A 20134-nucleotide genomic window follows, 5' to 3' on the forward strand; every position below is an offset into this window, starting at 1 on the left:
TGACTACCTCTTGAAGCTCATCAAGAGAATGCCAAGAGTGTGCAAAGCAGTAATCAAAGCAAAAGGTGGCTACTTTGAAGAACCTAGAATATGAGAATATGACATTTTCAGTTGTTTCACACTTTGTTATGTATATAATTCCACGTGTTAATTCATAGTTTTGATGCCTTCAGTGTGAATCTACAATGTTCATAGTCATGAAAACAAAGAAAACTCTTTGAATGAGAAGGTGTGTCCAAACTTTTGGTCTGTACTGTATGTAATATATATATATATATATATATATATATATATATATATATATATATATATATATATATATATTTGCATAGGCTGGTTGAGATCCTGTAAACTGCGTATCTGTATGTAGTGCAGTCAATGTACTGTGGCATGTGTTCCTTGTGCAGGAAGGGGGGACTATGGGCCCATTGGTAGATTTACCTGCTCCTCTGTGCGCTAGTCCGAGCCGGGACATATAGGACTTTCAGGTCTTTTTCATTCAAATGTAAGCACACAACACAAAGTAGGGCATAAAAATAGATTTTATTACATGCTCTGTTAGAGGGATTACATATTTTAACAATTCACCCATTCAGTCTTGTAGAACCTTAAATACAGCAATGTGCTGAAAAACCATCCAACAGCTGCTCAACCTAAAAAGAAGGAAAAAATAAACCTAATACTTATTGTAGACCCTCAATCAAGAAGGTTGTATCCCAAACGCACATCCTCACACCATAGAAAATACACACAGGAATGTACGTTATTCCATTTTCCTTTTTTTTGCTGACGTATGTGCAGAAGTGTTCAGTAAAAACAAGATGGCCGACTCCACAGTGGATGGGCCACGTTACGTGATGTATAATTCAGTAGGAGTGTTTCCCCTGAGGTCTACTTTGTAACAGTCTTACAGATTCTTGTAGATCACTCACTACCTGAGAGGCAGCATGAAAATAACCTCGGAAGATGATAGCTACACATCTCAAACTCCAAAAACAACGAGTGTTATAAAGAGTAAAAAATAGCTATCTATGGACTTTTAAAATACGTGTAATTAAAATAGCCAAAAAAAAGGCACTGCATGGTTTTCCATTCATTACCTATCAGGAAAGTCTCTGCTCAGTGACCAAATACTGGCATAAAGAGGCCATGGCCATCTTATAGCTGGGTAGTGCCAATGGAATTATAAATAAGGACTAGAACGTTTCTCAAACCCTTGCTATAATAAGGCGTTGCCTTTGTAGTGTATGGTCAGTAACAGGTTGAAGTTACCAAGCACCATTCTCCACGGGCTTGATAAATACAATTATCAAACCATCGCTAGATACCAAACAGTAAAGCTATAGTCAGACCGATCCTCTCCCTCGCCCATAATGGCAGCAGATGGACAAACGGCTTTGATTCAAGTCAGTTGTTAGAAAAAAATATTACATATAATCTCTGAGTGGCTAAAAACATCAATCGTTATAAATCGCTTTGGCTTGGATAGTCTTTTGTTCCATCAAATAAACAGAGAGGGGGTTTGGGTGAAGCACAGAGGCCATGAATATGATGGCGTAACCAGTGATACGCATCCCTACATTTACCCTACTGCAGTGTTTTTACCACGTCTTTGTAGTAATTATACCCTGTACATCACTGGCATTTACATTAAAGAGCATGACTAACCCTAGTAAACCATACTGCCTTGTAGGATTGATCACGATGGGTGCAATGACCCCCCTTCTCTTGCAGCAATCCAATGTGTAGGTTTTGAGACAGTCATACTTTTATTGTGTTAATGAAATGCTCAGAGCACCAAGGGGCAGGCCTAGCTCCTTGGCGTACCCCTTCACCACCGCCTTTCATCCTTTACCACTCCCTCTCCCATAATGATTGACAGGGCTAGGCATCCGGATCTGAAACCTGGCCCTAAAGTATTGCACATGCCCCTGCAACAGTACAATTGGCGCACTGGCAGTCCTGATTTCAGAGTGGGGACTACCAAATAAGATCCACAGTGCATGCAACGAAGGTAATCTCGCCAGCGCATGCATGAGATTTCAGGACCAGGCATCAGAACAGAGAGGATGCATGGCCCTGTCAATCATTGGGGGAGAAGGAGTGGGCAAAGGGTGCAAGGCAAGAATGAAGAGGTGCTCCGAGGCCAACCCCTTGAGTGCTCCGAGCATGAATTTCTCAACAACTACACAACAGATTGCTGCAAGACAGGGGTTGTTGCACTCGACCTGATCAACCCTATCATGCAGTATGGTTTACTAGGGTTGATCAGATGCTCTTTTAACACAGGCATGCTGCCAGCGCCTGGACAGCAAAGCTCCAATCTTGAACTATAATACAAATACCGTATAAATCCGTTTCCGGAGAGATGAGTTGGAATAATCTTAAGTGACAGTAATATTCATGGAATCAAAGTATGTTTCCAATAAGAAAGACGGACTGTAAAGGGCACAAAATGCCAGTCAGTGCCAACAGTTACCATGGCCAGTGCATTCAGCAAAAAATATGCATGACAGACACTGGCATGTAGAAAATTAAGGAATCGGTGGGAAAGTTACGACTGTGTCCCAGCAGCCCGATTCCTAATGTGTGTCAAGTTATCAAACTATCTGAAGTACCTGTGTGTGCCCTTTCAGTTCAGCATTTTGGCATTGCACCCTCTGTGTTCATGTTCCAGCCTAGACATTTAATGATATGAAAGCTAAACAGTAGTGGAGAACCGAAAACCATAGGTACACGGTACCATTGTTCAAAAGGACACTGTCTTCTACTAGTGCACCAAAGCAATGGCATTAATATTTCCCTGCATTCACCGCTAACATGCCGCCTGGCATGCGAGCCATTAGGAGTGTAAGCCACAGCCAGTTTGCTTGTTAAGGGCAGATGAATTTCCCTTGAAATTCTTCTTTTGCTGTGAATATCAGTTTTTGTTCCTCTTCCTCTGAGGCCAAAGGCACAGCGAGTGAGAAAAAAAAAAAAAAAAAAAAAAAAAAAAGAAGAACATATACGATATAAAAAGTCCCCTGATAAAACAAAGTCAAGACAAAGAGTCTTAAGGTGCCCTCAGCTGTCCAAGACTTGCATAAATATCCTCAGAGTCGCTGAGCTCCTCAAAGATCGGGATGAGGCTTAAAAGTTCTGTGTCTCCCATGTCATCAAACCAAGACTGCACAGGTACCTGCAAGACAAAAAGACCTGCGATTAGTATTCCATGATGGACACTGCACCTGTACTCCAACTCCTATTATCCATGTACACCATTCCTTTTAAACGGAAACAAAAACTGCAAGCAATTTAATTACCCATGGCAATCAGGGAGGAGGGGCTGACCATGGAAACAGGAGGTGCAAGGGTGCACTGAGTGGCTTGGACCTTACTTAATGTCCTTAACTACTCATCTACATACAGTAAGTATTAAAAGTACTTTTACTCCAGAAAGATGCAACGGATCGCTAACTGAAATGTACCATTACATTCAGTTGAGCTAGTCTTACAAGGCATAGAGCTGGGATGTCACTCCAGCTGTGGTAAAACTACGACTCCCAAGATGTACACTTGCTTCACTGTTCTCAGAACTCCATAGAAATGATTGGAGCATGCTGGGAGTCGAAGTTTCACCACAGCTGGAGTGCCAGGGAGATGCAGTGACAGCGGTGCGGGCATCAGGAGTGACGCAGGAACCGGGGTAAGTATAACGTGTATGAGGTGCATGGGCATTTTGGGGGGCATTATAGGGGTTGGATAACCTCTTTGAGTAAAGAAAATCATGGATGCTCTAGTAAACCCTTTCGGTAGAAGTTTTTTTTTTTTTTTTTTTTAAGTATAATGCGAGCCATACACTACAAATGGCTTCTCTCAATAGCTTTATTTTAATACAAAAAAGTGCTAAAAGCCTTAAGTGTGGTAAATCCTATTACCTAGTAATAAAAGCAGAGCACAATGTACATCATCTGCAGACGCCTTACAATGAAGATTGAGATTTGTTATGCATTGTGCCTTAATAAAATGAATTACAGTGGGAGACGCATAAGGATAAAAAAAATAACAACCTTGAGGCTAATGTAGTTTCCAAATGAAATATACAAAGTACCAGTGAAAGAACTTTTCATCATTGTTCTGAAGCAGCGTCAGACATCTGGTATTGTTAATGGTCTCCTACCAACCAGTCCACAATACCTCTCCATACAATGTCAACATTATTATTGTGTGCAACAATCAAAAAAGGAGAACTTGGAAGGAAACGCGGAGACTCTGCTCTTAGTGATGACCTGCCTGGCAGAGCGTTATGCAACCATATACTGAAAGGTTAATAACATATATAGACAAGAAGAATACACAAGAAGAAAATCAACAGTCTGGATACTGACGCAGATAGAACTTAGCTTCAACATAATGTAAATCTTTTTAGAGCAGGGATCAGCAACCTCCGGCACTCCAGCTGCTGTGAAACTACAACTCCAAGCATGCACACTTATTCGGCTGTTCTTGTAACCCCCATAGAAGTGAAAGGAGGATTCTGGGAGTTGTAGTTGCAGAACAACTGGAGGTTGCTGATCCCGGTTTTAGAGGATCCAAGAATAACGCCTCTTCCAAGAACACATGGAAGGGCATCTGTCCGCAGATTTGTGCCTATGACACTGGCTGACCTGGTACGTGTGCACTTGGCAGGTGAAGGTATCTGTGTTGGTTTCTATGTTCACATGTGCCCGCATTGCAGAGAAAAATGAATTTATTTACACATGCAAATGAGCCTCTAGGAGCAACGGGGGTGTTGGTATTACACCTAGAGGGTCTGCTCTCTCTGCACCTGCCACACCCTCTCCACTATGATTGACAGGCCAGACAGTGAAAAACTTTATCTTTGCCGGCCCTATCAAAGTGCAGAGGACACAGCAGTTGCAGAGAGAGCAGAGCCTTTAGGTGTAATGGCAACACCCCTGTTGCTCCTAGAGGCTCATTTGCATATATTCACCCTTTATTATTTTCAGCAATGCGGGCACATAGGAACATGGGACCAACACAGATGCCTTCAGCTGCCAAGCGCACATGTAACAGGTCAGCCAGTGTCATAGGGACAAATCTGCTGACAGATGCCCTTACCAAGATTGCATTGGATTTAAAAGCTATGAAAACCTTCAGGGTTGAACTTTTTTATGACTGCATTTTTCTCATTTTCAGCAGTTTTTGTCCTACAGGGTTAAATTTCAGCAAAGCTGCAGAGTATCTTAGTTTCAGTTTTAGGGCTCATGCACACAAAAGTAATTTCTTTCCACGATCATTCGGATTTTTTGTGGATCGTATGCAGAACTGTTCATTTCAATTGGTCCGCAAAAAAAAAAAAAAACGGAAGTTCCTCCGTGTGCATTAAGTTTCCGTATGTCCGTTCTGAAAAAAATAAATAAAAATAGAACATGTCCTATTATTGTCCGCATTACGTACAAGGATAGGACTGATCTATTAGGGGCCAGCTGTTCAGTTCTGCAAAATACTGAATGCACACGGATATCAGTATTTTATGCTGGACTGCAAAATACATACGGTTGTGTGCATGAGGCCTTACACTCAGTCCCGTCATGTTGCTGTTCTGACAGCTATGTATAGTACTTACCTCTGAACTCCTCAGCTCATAAACGCTCATTTAAGCCTTTTTTTTTTATTTATCAAACTGATAAGAATATGTATTCCCATTATAAGAATGTAAACCTAAGACATTCTGCTGCTAGGCTGAAATTTAACCTTGTAGGATGAATTTATATATATATATATATATATATATATATATATATATATATATATATATATATATATATATATATATATATATATATATATATACACACACATACATACATACATACACATACATATTTTTTATTTATTTATTGAAATAGGGGAGCACTCCTAAAATACTACCAGTGCCACGAGCATCACTAGAGAGACAACGGGAGCTTAGGGAGTTAAATAAGTGGCTCAGAAGCTGGTGCAGGAAGGAAGGGTTTGGGTTCATGGAGAACTGGGCCGACTTTGCGGTCGGTTACAGGCTCTACAGTAAGGACGGGCTGCACCTCAATGGGGAGGGTGCAACTGCCCTGGGGGAAAAAAAATGGTTAGACGGCTGGAGGAGCTTTTAAACTAGGATCGGGGGGGGGGGGGGCGACAGTGGGGAGAAGACTGGGAATAACTATACATTTATAAAAAAAAAAATAGAACTGCTGGTAACAAGAACCTGTTACATACAAAAATTAACCAAGGTAACCGAAAAATCCTGGATAAATCAATTTACAGGTAATAGCTATTTAAAATGTATTTTCACAAATGCCAGAAGTCTAGCTAGCAAAATGGGGGAGCTGGAGGCTATGGTACTAGAAGAACACATAGATGTAGTTGGTGTGGCTTAGACATGGTTGAACTCTTCGCATGACTGGGCTGTAAATTCTGAGGGTTTTACACTACCGTATTTAGGAAAGACCGGGTCAATAGAAAATTGTGGGTGCGGATGGTGAGGATGTGGAAACCTTATGGGTGGAAGTTCAAAGGAATATAAACACTGAAAAAATAATACTTGGTGTAATCTATAGACCCCCTAACATCACAGAAGAGATAGAAACACAACTGTATAACTAAATAGAGCGGGCGGCACAGGCTGGTACAGTAGTCCTAATGGGAGATTTTAACTTCCCAGACATTGACTGGGGTCATGGTTCTGCCTCAACTGCAAAGGGGAGAAGATTCTTCAACTTGCTTCAGGACAACTTTATGGGCTAGTTTGTAGAAGCTCCCACTAGGGGAAATGCTCTGTTGGATCTGGTAATTTCTAATGATGCAGGGCTTGTTGGTAATGTTACTGTTCTAGAAACACTTGGTAATAGTGACCACAATATAATTATATTCCCCCTAAACTATAAGAAGCAAACTGTCAGGCAGAGAAAAAACACAGAATTTTAAAATGGCTAATTTCCCTGGGTTTAGGGCAGCGTTTCAGGGCACAGACTGGGAGCAGCTACTGCCACATAATAATACTGAAGATAAATAGGAAAGCTTCAAATCCACATTGAGTAATTGCACTAAGAAATGTATCCCTTTAGGTAACAAGTATAAACGGCTAAAATCAAACCCCCCATGGCTTACAGCTACTGTAAAAAGAGCAATAAAAGACAAAAAGAGGGCATTTAAAAAAATACAAATCTGAGGGGTCAGCTGTAGAGTTTGAAGATTACAAAGGGCTTAATAAAATCTGCAAAAAGGAGATAAAATTAGCAAGGATACAAAACGAACAGCAGGTAGCACAAAAGAAAGCAAAACAAATTCCAAAAAGCTTTTTAAATATATAAATGCTAAAAAAAAAACTAGGTCTGAGCAGGTAGGTCCCCTAAATAATGGTAAAAGGGGGGGGGGGGGGGGTAGTCACTGAAGATAAGGAATAGGCAGAGTTCCTAAATAGGTTTTTTAGCCCTGTATATACAAAAGAAGAGAAAGGAGCCGATATCTGTGGCACCGGGGCAATTAGTAAATCCAGTGATATACTCAATTGGCTAACTGTAGATATGGTCCAAGATAAGTTAAATAGGGCAAATGGACAAAACTCCGGGTCCAGATGGATTACACGCAAGAGTGCTTAAAAAGAGCTCTGTTCAGTCATTGCTGTGCCCCTGCTTATAATTTTTAAGGATTCTCTAGGGACTGTACTAAGTGATTGGCGCAAGGCAAACGTGGTGCCCATATAAAAAAAAAAAAAAAAAAAAAAAAAGGATCAAGGTCCTTCACAGGTAATTATAGACCAGTTAGTTTAACTTCTGTTGTGGGAAAAATGTTTGAAGGAATCTTAAGGGCCCTTTATTATTTAATTTATTTATTAATGATATTGAGGATGGGATTAATAGCACCATATCTATTTTTGCACATGACACTAAGCTGTGTAGAACTGTACGGTCTATGGAAGATGTACACAAACTACAAGCGGACTTGAACACTCTGAGCGATTGGACATCAACTTGGCAAGTGAGGTTCAATGTGGACAAATGTAAAGTTATGCATCTTGGTAGTAATAATCTCTGTGCTTCATATGTCCTAGGTGAAGTAACACTGGGAGAGTCACTTATAGAGAAGGACTTGTAGATGGTAGATTAAATTATAGTATACAAATGTCAATCAGCTGCTTCTAAGGCTACCAGGATGTTGTCATGCATTAAACGAGGCATGGACTTGCAGGGCAGGGATGTAATATTACCACTTTACAAAGCGATGGTGCAGCCTCATCTGGAATATGCAGTCCAGTTCTGGGCACCAGTCAGTAGAAACTAAACTGATAAGGGGCATGGAGGGTCTTAGTTATGAAGAAAGATTAAAATAATTAAATTTATTTAGTCTTGAGAAGAGACATCTAAGGGGGGACATGATTAACCTGTACAAGTATATAAATGGGCCATACAAAAAAATACGGCGAAAAGCTGTTCCATATAAAATGCCTTCAAAAGACAAGGGGGCACTGCCTCCGACTGGAGAAGCAAAAGTTCAGTCTCCAGAAGCACCAAAGCTTCTTTACTGTAAGAACTGTGAATCTGTGGAATAGACTTCCTCAGGATGTTGTCACAGCAGGAACAGTGGACAGTTTTAAAAAGGGTTTAGATAAATTCTTAAAAGTAAATGACATTAATGCTTATGAAAATGTGTAAAAATCTGAGTATCACTTTCTTCTGGGATTCGCGTCCCCACCCATCCCTTGGTTGAACTTGATGGACGTTTGTCTTTTTTCAACCGTATTAACTATGTAACGATGCAGTCCGGGTGCCCGTGTTAAACCCTTGATGTCCACTGAAAAAATCCACGCCCCTCCTTTATAGAAAGTGAAAAAATGTGCCTTTATTCACACATGTCAAAGCAGCAATGTTTCAGTCCTCTCATGGGACCTTTCTCAAGCCAAGTATATATAATTTTAGCCCAAAATGAGTAAAATACACTAATTAAAAAAGGTGGTGTTCATAGCCTCTAACACTTACAGCATTTTCTGGATGGAAGATGTAAGAGGCAGGAGAGTTGTCTAAAATGATAGTCTTCTTCAGGTCTCTCCCCAGACGGCTCAAGTCTTTCACATAGCAGCCCTGGTGAAACACACAAGCTTCCCTGAAGAGACGGGATTGGAAGACTCCTCCCTTGTCCAGAAGATCAGTCACTGGATCGGCATACTGGGAATAAAAGATAAATCACCATGATGGACTCCACTAGTCTCAGGTTTCATCCAAATTTTATTCTCAAGTGATGTTGCTACTGACAGAGGGAAAACTAGATCTGAGTACTTTGTATCCCTCTCCTCCGTACACATGCATGCTCAGCTACCATTTCAGATAAAGGTTCTGGAAGCCACAAACTCTTCATGGCTTAAATTTACAGCTCTGTTCCGTACAGTGCGATGTGTATGGGGGCCTGCCTACGTCCCTATGAGGCTGATTTCACGAGTAGGCAAAGACTAACTTTTTCTCCTGGCCTCTGCATGACTCACATTAGGGTATGCGCCATCTTAAGCCATATGTTTTCCTAGGGTGCTTAAAGGGGTTATCCAATCTCTACAATGACCCCCCCCCCCCCCCTAATGCCCTGGGCCCCTCATATTGGTTATACTTACCCCACTTCTTGGCACTTGCGTCCCTCTGGATCTCCGCACGGCCGCCTCTGCATCTGCCCATCGCGCGGATCAAAACATCCGAAAATGGCGGAGCAGCCAATAGCAGGCTGTGATGGGATGGCGCTAGGGAGGCTCATGCGAGGATCAGGAGCGACGCAGGTGCCGGGGAAAGTATAATCTATTGAGGGGCCCGGGCATTTGGGGAAAGGGGGGGGGGGGGGGGGGGGGGTCATTTTAAAATTGTAGAACCTTTTCCTTACCTTGGCAAGACTAGCAGTAAATAGCACACATTCATAGAGCTCTCCCATTCTTTCCAGAAACTCATCCACATAAGGCCTCTTCAGAACATACACCTATGGAGGAGAAAGAAGCCGGTTCAATTCTGGTTTTATGCTGCATGACCTATATTCTGCACACATGTTTATAGACCAAATACAACTTGGATGCAAATCAGTAATCCATCGTTATACGGTAATTTCCATAAACTTACTTATATCTGTGCTGTAATGTACACCTCCCAGTTAACCCTATGTATGGCCCCAATGCTCTGATCCCCAAAAGGACAGACAGATAGGGCCATATACATCAGTACTGACATTTCCTACGTTGGTCTTAACATCCCATGCAGGCCCCGTCATTAGAGATGAGCGAATTTTCGCTTATGAAATTTGTTCACACTTCGTTTGTTGGCTAAAGGTGAATTGGGTTATGGATTCAGTTACCACGACCATAACAAAATTCTATGACGGGACGCATAACGGAATGCCTTTAGAGGCATTCCGTTATAGTAGAAGTCTATGAGCAGAAAATTGGATCAAGTGAAAGAGTACCTATATTACTCCTCCTGAAAACATATCACTAAATTGGCAACTGGGTGTTGCCACTTGCCTTGCTTGTGCCCCTGTACTGTCTGACACTAGTAACACCGACTGGACAGGAATAATGGAGGAACAGAACATCACAGAGGCTGCAGAATTACTATATAGGGGGAATATTTCATAAAACAGACATGTGAGGAGAGATGACATGGCTTTAGGCCCCACTTTAGATTCTTCTTCTTCAGCGGTAACATTCCTCTCAGTCTTAGGTGGAATATCAGCTGCTTCCTGAAACAAGTAATCAAGAGTAGGCCGCGCTGTGAGGAAACAGCCTATCCTGGATTACTTGAACCGGGCTGCAGCCATGACCTTCTGACGTCTCCACTTTCTTCCGAAAGCTGTGGAGGAAATTGAAAATTATAAAAATGTCCGCCCCCTCACCTGATGAGTGGTCCCCTCAATCTCCACCGGAACGATAAAATCTGCATTGTTGATTGGCTATGTGAGAAGAAAAATAAAAATTATTATTTTTATTGATACTCCATTATGTCAGAACCTGCCGCCTGTACAGTGGGACTCCTGACCATGTCCCTCGTTTACAATGTTCTTGGCCTGGGTCCTCGTACTTTTATATGGTGACAGAACTACTTGATGACATCAAAATATTTTTACAATTAAAATAAAGAATGGGGGGAGGGGGTCATTATCACATATATGACATCATAAAAACATCTAAAAGCCTCTACTTTCTAAACAGTGTTGGACTGGGGTTCCTTGGGCCCACCAAAGGAAATTATTCTCAAGGACCAAACCCCAACTAAGTTTAATAGGTTTTGATATACCACTATGGTATCGCATAGATGCCAATAGTGTTGAGCGAAGTATAAATTCGTATAAATTCGATTCGCTGCGAAGCAGAATTTTGTGGTAGCGAATCAATTTAACCTGAAATAGTGTAAAAAAAACAAGAACATTTTTTTCTTGCGACGGGCCGTCCGCCGTTATCTTGCTTGAAAATCTCAACCGAAATCCCGTGCGCGGTGACGTACAACGCCACCACGCCAGCCAGCCATGCGAGATTCCACGCTAGATCTTCAAGCAAGATGGCAGGCGGCCGACCTGTCATGAGCAAAAGAATCAATTTGACACTTTGTTATGAACGAGGCATCTGAGGGCTACAATGACGGGGAACAGCGCAATCGCCGCTCTCGGTCATTGCAAATTTTTATTTATTTTTTTTATTCGGTGAAGCAGCCAAATCTCTGAGTAAAATTTTTTTCACTACTTGCCAGCTGTCCTAAATTTGTAGGAACTGTCCCCAATTTTCAGAAACAGCCCCAGCTAATTCAGGTTGTAACGGGCAGAAAAGGGGTGTGGCTAATGTATGCCACATCCATAAGTGGGAGTTCCCAGGGGTGGGGTTTACATGCCCCGAATTTACCAACTAAAATGGTTAAGTATGGTGTCAGAAGCCTGGGCCAACAGGAGGATCCTCTGGTAGTCTGGTGGGCCAGTCCGACCCTGCTTCTAAAGTTTAATAACAATTACTTCACAACCAGTAAATAATTAAGCTTTACCTTAAAAGAACTATGAACTAGCGTTTCATCCAAGTCTATCACCATGCATATTTTTCCCTTATCTTTTGGCACTACCTCGGGGAGTAAAGAGGTACCTGGAATCTGAGCGAGAAAAAACAAAAACATATTATATTAACTCATCTGGGCAATTCTGTATTGGGAAATACATAGGCAGCAGCACAATCTGACACCAATCATCTACGGTATATAATCAGGGAGGGAAACAGCAAATACCAAAGGCTAATTGTGCCAAAGCAGGTCTTCGCTCCTGTCCCACCTGCAGAAACATGCATCAAAAAAATTGGCCAGAAAAAGGTTTGTAAAAGTATTAAAATTAAAAGGTATAAAAGTGTAAAACAAAAAACAAAACAAAAAAAAAGCACAAAAAGTATAGTAATACGTAGTCTAATGAAATCATACCAAATAAATGAAAAATTTAAATTTTTACTGCCTATGTATAAAAGACGCATTGAAATTTGCTGGGATTTCAATCTAAAACTTTACATTATGTAAGAAAACCGCCCATTTTCATGCATGTTTCATTGAAAAGGTACAAGGTACTAAATAAACTAGTGGGACTGTTTGTCAATAGACAGCCGTTCCTTTCAAAGGGTATGCTCACTCTATGTTTCTGCCACACAGGGGAAGAAAAAAAAAAGAAAAAATATCTATCAAGCCGTTCTAATGTATCCTTCAGGATAAAAATGGTTTTACAAATACAGGAAGACAGCACTGCAATTATCATCGGTCTCCAATGTATCTACCTGGAAAGGATGAAAGAGTGAGCAGAGCTAGCCGGGATTAGATCCTGCGACCTGCAGGTCACACAGATGCTTCCAGACAGGAGTCTCAGCTGGCTGAGCACCCTCTTCGGTCCCACTGGCTGAAGCATTAAAAGTGCAGGTGGAAGAAGCTTATTGGTGAAGCTGCATTTCACAAATTAATTTCTTGAGGTTTTATGAACTATGCACAGAAAATGAAAATGAGAACAAAAATCTGGGTATAGGATTGGAGGGGTAAAAGAGATGGAAGAACCTAAGATAAGTCACTTCACACTGGCATGAGATTCATTGTGATCATGACAAGACAACACTGTTTGGGGCATGGAGTGACTGATGACCTTGAAGGGGTTGTCCCGTTTCAGGAGGAAACTGGACAGCAAAAGCGTTCCACCTGCAGTAAAGAATAGTTACTTGCCCAACAGATCCTATGCTGTCACTCCGGGTCTCCCGACAGGGCTCCGTTTACCCGAGTGCAGCAGTGATGTCATGTCCACAACATGTGACCACTGCAGCCAATCCCTGGTCTCTTCAGTGCACTGCTGAGACCAGTGATTGGCTGCAGCAGTCACATGTTGTCGATGTGATGTCACCACTGCAGCCAGGTAAACAGAGCACTGCCGGGAGAACTGGAGTGGTGGTGTGGGAGCTGTCAAGTAAAGTAATGATGCAGGTGGATCACACGTGTTGTTCTGTTTCCTACTGAAACCGGACAACCCACAAACATTTTAAGACAAATCAAAAGGTTTGCTGGTGGTCCACCATCCAGTGCCTCAGATGATGCACAGCCTCTTTGAAATCACAGTGCTAGCCTCGGCAAAAAGCCTTTGGATATGTTTGGGTCCTATAGTTTTAATCATTTTTAAAGTTTTACTCTTAAAGGGAACCTGTCTCCTGGTTCGAGGCCACTAAACTGCCAGCATCCATTATGCAGCTGGGGTTAGGGTCCAAAACCTACCCATAGAAAACCCATCTGTCCCTGCAAAAGACAGCTGAAGACATCTGTGTTGCTCCCATGTTCATATGTGCCCACACTGCTGAGAAAAATTATGTTTTAATATATGCAAATGAGCCTCTAGGAGCAACGGGGGCGTTGGCATTACACCTAGAGCTCTGCTTTTTCTGCAACTGCCCAGCCCTCTTACTTTGATGGACTTTAGGAGAAGTCCGGGCCAGACATGATGACGTTTACAGTGCCTGGCCCTGTCAAAGTGGAAAGGACGTGGCAGTTGCAGAGAGAGAGCAGAGCCTCTAGGAGCAATGACAACGCCCCCGTTGCTCCTAGAGGCTCATTTGCCTATATTAAAACCTCATTTTTCTCAGCAATGCGGGCACATATGAACATGGAGCCAACTCAGATGCCTTCAGCTGCCAAGCGCACATGTAACAGGTCAGCCAGTGTCATAGGTACAAATCTGCTGACAGATGCCCTTTAACAAAACTTTTCTTATATCTGGATCCTCTTCTTTACTAATTCAGGCCTACAACACAATGCTCTTTGATCGCAAGTAGTTTGGCTAGGAGTCTCCTGTCGCTAGGAAAAGTCAGCATTATTGGCCTATAGGGAGATTTCTAGCTTGCATGAAGGAGGATGGAGCAGATATGATGGGGGCAAATCTAACAGATATTGTAAGGTGAGACAAAAAGGTACTGTAATCACGTTCTAGCAACCTGGGAGGCTTGCACACATGTCTGAAGGACAAGAGGAGCAGCCATTACTGGAGTTGTCTCACAGCTGGTGGTAACACACATTTCATGACTGGAGCTACAGACGTGGACAAAATTGTTGGTACCCTTTGGTCAATGAAAGAAAAAGTCACAATGGTCACAGAAATAACTTTAATCTGACAAAAGTAATAATAAATTAAAATTCTATAAATGTTAACCAATGAAAGTCAGACATTGTTTTTCAACCATGCTTCAACAGAATTATGTAAAAAAATAAACTCATGAAACAGGCATGGACAAAAATGATGGTACCCCTAGAAAACACAGAACATAATGTGACCAAAGGGACATGTTAATTCAAGGTGTGTCCACTAATTAGCATCACAGGTGTCTACAACCTTGTAATCAGCCATTGGGCCTATATATATGGCTCCAGGTAATCACTGTGTTGTTTGGTGATATGGTGTGTACCACACTCGACATGGACCAGAGGAAGCAAAGGAAAGAGCTGTCTCAAGAGATCAGAAAGAAAATTATAGACAAGCATGTTAAAGGTAAAGGCTATAAGACCATCTCCAAGCAACTAGATGTTCCTGTGAGTACAGTTGCACATATTATTCATAAGTTTAAGATCCATGGGACTGTAGCCAACCTCCCTGGACGTGGCCGCAGGAGGAAAATTGATGACAAATCTAAGAGACGGATAATCCGAATGGTAACAAAAGAGCCTAGAAAGACTTCTAAAGAGATTCAAGGTGAACTTCATGCTCAAGGAACATCAGTGTCAGATCGCACCATCCGTCGTTGTTTGAGCCAAAGTGGACTACATGGGAGACGACCAAGGAGGACACCATTGTTGAAAACGAATCATAAAAAAGCAAGACTGGAATATGCCAAACTACATGTTGACAAGCCACAAAGCTTCTGGGAGAATGTCCTGTGGACAGATGAGACAAAAATCGAAGTTTTTGCCAAGGCACATCAGCTGTATGTTCACAGACGAAAAAATGAAGCATATCAAGAAAAGAACACTGTCCCTACTGTGAAACATGGAGGAGGCTCTGTTATGTTCTGGGGCTGCTTTGCTGCGTCTGGCACAGGGTGTCTTGAATCTGTGCAGGGTACAATGAAATCTCAAGACTATCAAGGAATTCTAGAGAGAAATGTACTAGCCAGTGTCAGAAAGCTTGGTCTCAGTCGCAGGTCATGGGTCTTGCAACAGGACAATGACCCAAAACACACCGCTAAAAACACCCAAGAATGGCTAAGAGGAAAAAATTGGACTATTCTAAAGTGGCCTTCTATGAGCCCTGACCTCAATCCTATTGAGCATCTTTGGAAGGAGCTGAAACATGCAGTCTGGAAAAGGCACCCTTCAAACCGGACACAACTGGAGCAGTTTGCTCATGAGGAGTGGGCCAAAATACCTGCTGAGAGGTGCAGATGTCTCATTGACAGTTACAGGAAGCGTTTGATTGCAGTGATTGCCTCAAAAGGTTGCGCAACAAAATATTAAGTTAGGGGTACCATCATTTTTGTCCATGCCTGTTTCATGAGTTTATTTTTTTACATAATTCTGTTGAAGCATGGTTGAAAAACAATGTCTGACTTTCATTGGTTAACATTTATAGAATTTTAATTTATTATTACTTTTGTCAGATTAAAGTTATTTCTGTGACCATTGTGACTTTTTCTTTCATTGACCAAAGGGTACCAACAATTTTGTCCACGTCTGTATATCTCCCCTAGCATGGGTTGCCCTGGTCTTAGGTGGAGTCCAAGTAAGTCACTAGCTGAATCTTATTCATATAAGCAACCAAGAACTTATAGGTAATGAATCAGAAATAAGAACTAGAATTTCTAAGAGGCTTGCACTGAGGGAATCTTTAATAGGACATGTCAGCCATTGTAGATCATGACTACATAAATGGGCCGACCCTCGATAAAATCATAATTCACTTTGTTGGATCACACACACACACGACAAAAAACATTTTTTAACTGGATTTATACAAAAATTGCTCCTGTGCCTAGATACTGATGTTAGATACTTGTTATAGCGCCCCCTGGTGTTTGTATTCCTTCTCAGAATGTCCAACTAAGGCCTCGTTCACATTTCAGTGTCTGTGTTGTGTGACATCCGTGTGGTGTTCGTGTTTTTTCACAGACCCATAGACTATAATGGGTCGGCCTCACAGACCAAAGTAGTGCATGTGTCTGATTTTTTTTTCTGTGACCCACAGTCAGTAAAGAAAAGCGCTGATACGGGAAACAGACACATTAAAATCAATGGATACGTGCTGTCCGCATTTCTGAAGTGTGAACGAAGCCTAATGTGAGAAGTCGCCAACATTGTGCCCATTCTTAGTGGCTGATTTGCCCAACACCAAGAAGCAAATCACATGTACAAAGAGATACGGAGGGAAGTGGAACTGAGCATGTGCGACCACTAATTACTGGAAGTTCTGAGAGGGAATCAAAAGAACACCAGGCGGCGCCATAACAAGTGTGTAACCCTAATATCTAGACACAGGAGTGTTTTTTTTTTTTCATTCCAATTGAAAATTTCTTACATTTCCTTTGATCTAAAGGAATAAATTAAAGGGGTTCTGCAGTTTTTTAAAACTGACGATCTATCCTCTGGATAGATCATCAGCATCTGATCGGCGGGGGTCTGACACCCAGGACCCATGCCAATCAGCTGTTTGAGAAGGCAGCGGCGCTGGCAGTAGTGCCGCGGCCTTCTCGCTGTTTACCGCAGGCCCAGTGACGTCACAACTTGGCCTGGGCGCGGCTAAGCTCCATTCAAGTGAACAGAGCTTAGCCCCGCCCAGGCCATTGATACTAGTCGTGAAGTCACTGGGCCTGCGGTAAACAGCGAGAAGGCCGCGGCGCTACTGCCAGCGCCACTGCCTTCTCAAACAGCTGACCGGCGGGGGTCCCGGGTGTCGGACACCCGCCGATCAGATGCTGATGATCTATCCAGAGGATAGATCATCTGTTTAAAAAAAACTGCAGAACCCCTTTAATATTTATTCATGGGACAACCCCTCTAATGAAGTATGGAAGCAATCCTAGGACCAAGAAGACACATACCTGGTAAAACTGATACTGAAGACACTGGAGTAACTCCGACTGAAAGAAAGGGGGAAATATCACAAGTAAGCCATCCTTATCTTTACAGGATACACAGCTACATACAGTAGACGGGAGTCCTGGCAAAACACAGGGAAAATGCCGACGCAAGGTCAAATGGTAGTCAGGCCAAGCAGAAAGCAGTGGGCTATTCACAAATTCTAGAAATAATAATATAATTTCCGATTTCACTCCATTTCTCTGCAGAAGGATAGGAGTCGACGGACATTATGTGACATGATAGCTGCAGAAATGCTTTGTCCATCGTCACAGTAGTGCTTGGCGCTATTCAGAACTCCCATAGACTACAATGAAAAGGGCCACACCGCCAACTCTGCCATAAAGTATGTATAAAAAGGGGAAGGGGGGACGGGGCAGGATAACCCTAAATATTATATTCAGTACAAGGATAAGGAGTCCTACATACAGGACTTCTGGATATCTTGCTTGAACGTACCTTTGGGGTAGTTTGGGTCTCCTCCTTTTGGGTGGGAGGTTCACCGGTGCCTCCTGGTCGATTAACATTCTGTGCACTGAAGCAACAGAAAAATGCCTTAAATATACTCCGATTTCTAGGCTTCTTTGGTGAGGACCTGGAGACTAGCCCTGGAGGAAGAGAGAGACAGATCGTTTAGGTTTTCATTGGGGGATCTAACATCAAGTAATTCACTTTTTGGAACACTAGCGGGTTATTGGAAGTAAGTTCTTAGCCTGGAGTTGCAATGCGCATCTGCACCAAATTTATGAAAATGGCGCACAGTAATAATACATGGTGCAAATGCAATGTAAATGCTCCTCCTGTAGTAACAGTTTGCCTGGGGGATGCCTGGTGTGGAGTTTAAAAAAAAAGTCGCACTTCATAAATGTGATCTAATGAAGTCCTGACCAACTTTTAACTCCACTCCATCATGTTTGACAATTTTTGCGCCTATACAAGGCGTGCCTAAGGCCTATTGCACACGACCGTGTGGCTTTTTCAGTGTTTTGCGGTCCGTTTTTCACTGATCCGTTGTTCCGTTATTTGTTTCTATTGTGTTTCTGTTACTGTTCCTTTTGTCCATATGGCATATACAGTAATTACATAGAAAAAATTGGGCTGGGCATAACATTTTCAATAGATGGTACCTCAAAAACGGAACAGATACAGATGCATACGGATGCATTTCCGCATGTGTTCAGTTTTTTTGGGCGGACCCATTGACTTGAATGGAGGCAAGGAACGTGATTTGCTAGCAATAATAGGACATGTTCTATCTTTCATCGGAACGGAAAAACGGAAACGGAATGCATTCCGCTTTTTTTGTGGACCTATTGAAATGAATGGTTCTGTATACGAACAAAGAAAAAAGAAAAAAAAAAGAAAAAAAAAAAAAAAAAAAAAAAAAAAAGGGTCGTGTGCATGAGGCCTAATAGTAGTCTTAAAATGTAGCGAATTTAGCAAAATCCTGCGCCATTTGTGTGCACATTTTCGGTGAGGATGTACAGCAGTCATAATGAAGCTGCGTAATGGAAAGAAATGTCTAATGCACCCAATATACTATGCCAAATGCAATTTTCGCAAACTTTCATGCATCTTACGACAATGATTATAAATCTCGCATGTTTCTTGTTTAAGTGGAAAATGGGGAAATGGTTAGAGCCCTTCTCAAAGCCTTGAGCGCCAATTGTGATTTATTGATTCCATATTACGAGTGTAATCTTGGAAAATTCCTCTATTACGGAGTGTCGCATGCTTCATTTGCTTCAGATTATTAACAGGAAAATATAGCGAATAGCCAAAAAGGTAGAAAATGTTACAAAAACATGGGCTGTCCATACAATGCTGGCATTTCAACACTAGAGGGCAGCCAAGCCAACGTATTACCCTGAGCTCTCACCCAGAAAACACAGCTCAGCCTTAGTGCATATGACAGAATAGGAAGAGCGCAAATATATGTGCCTGCTATTAGTGAACAGGGAAACTAATGCTCACATTGAACTGAAACGTGTTAGCGGAATTGCTTTCCCGCACAGGAACGAGCATGTCCAAAAGATAACATGGGATATACTCGAGTATTAGACGGTCCAGGAGATAGTTTTACTTTATTTCACTGGACCAGCAATCAGTATAGTAGAGATTAATATAAGATACAAAGGATCTGTCCTCCCTGAACAAACATATAGTCAGTGCCCATTATATGCTGGAGAAGTATTTCTCTCCCTTCGACATCTTAAAGGAGCAACAAGTGGACCAGTATCCATTAAAGGGCATCTGTCAGCAGATTTGTGGCTATGACACCGGCTGACCTGTTACATGTGCGCTTGGCAGCTGAAGGCGTCTGTGTTGGTCCCATGTTCATATGTGTCCGCATTGCTGAGAAAAACAATGGTTTAATATGTGTAAATGAGCCACTAGGAGCAACAGGGGAGTTGCCTTTACACCTAGAGACTCTGCTCTCTCTGAAACTGCCGCGTCCTCTGCACTCCGATTGACAAAACCAAGCAGCGAAAACATCATCACACCTGGCCCTGTCAATCAACGTGCAGAGGGCATGGCAT

The 20134-nt window shown here is 42.1% G+C and overlaps 1 protein-coding gene across 1 annotated transcript in view; it reads right to left on the reverse strand.

Moving 5' to 3' along the window:
- Positions 1-524: 524 nt before the first annotated feature.
- CTDSP2 (CTD small phosphatase 2) overlaps positions 525-20134 on the reverse strand; it is a 44197-nt gene continuing 24587 nt past the window's right edge. Inside the window, exons 2-8 of the mRNA XM_044284815.1 lie at positions 18054-18202; positions 17558-17596; positions 12015-12116; positions 10879-10935; positions 9880-9972; positions 8997-9182; positions 525-3178 (exon numbers count right to left, since the gene is read on the reverse strand). Of these exons, the coding sequence (XP_044140750.1) occupies positions 3053-3178; positions 8997-9182; positions 9880-9972; positions 10879-10935; positions 12015-12116; positions 17558-17596; positions 18054-18202 (752 nt within the window). The 3' untranslated portion in view covers positions 525-3052. The remainder of the gene's footprint in view (positions 3179-8996; positions 9183-9879; positions 9973-10878; positions 10936-12014; positions 12117-17557; positions 17597-18053; positions 18203-20134) is intronic.

This window comes from Bufo gargarizans, chromosome 3 (assembly GCF_014858855.1).
Source record: "Bufo gargarizans isolate SCDJY-AF-19 chromosome 3, ASM1485885v1, whole genome shotgun sequence".
NCBI lineage: Eukaryota > Metazoa > Chordata > Amphibia > Anura > Bufonidae > Bufo > Bufo gargarizans.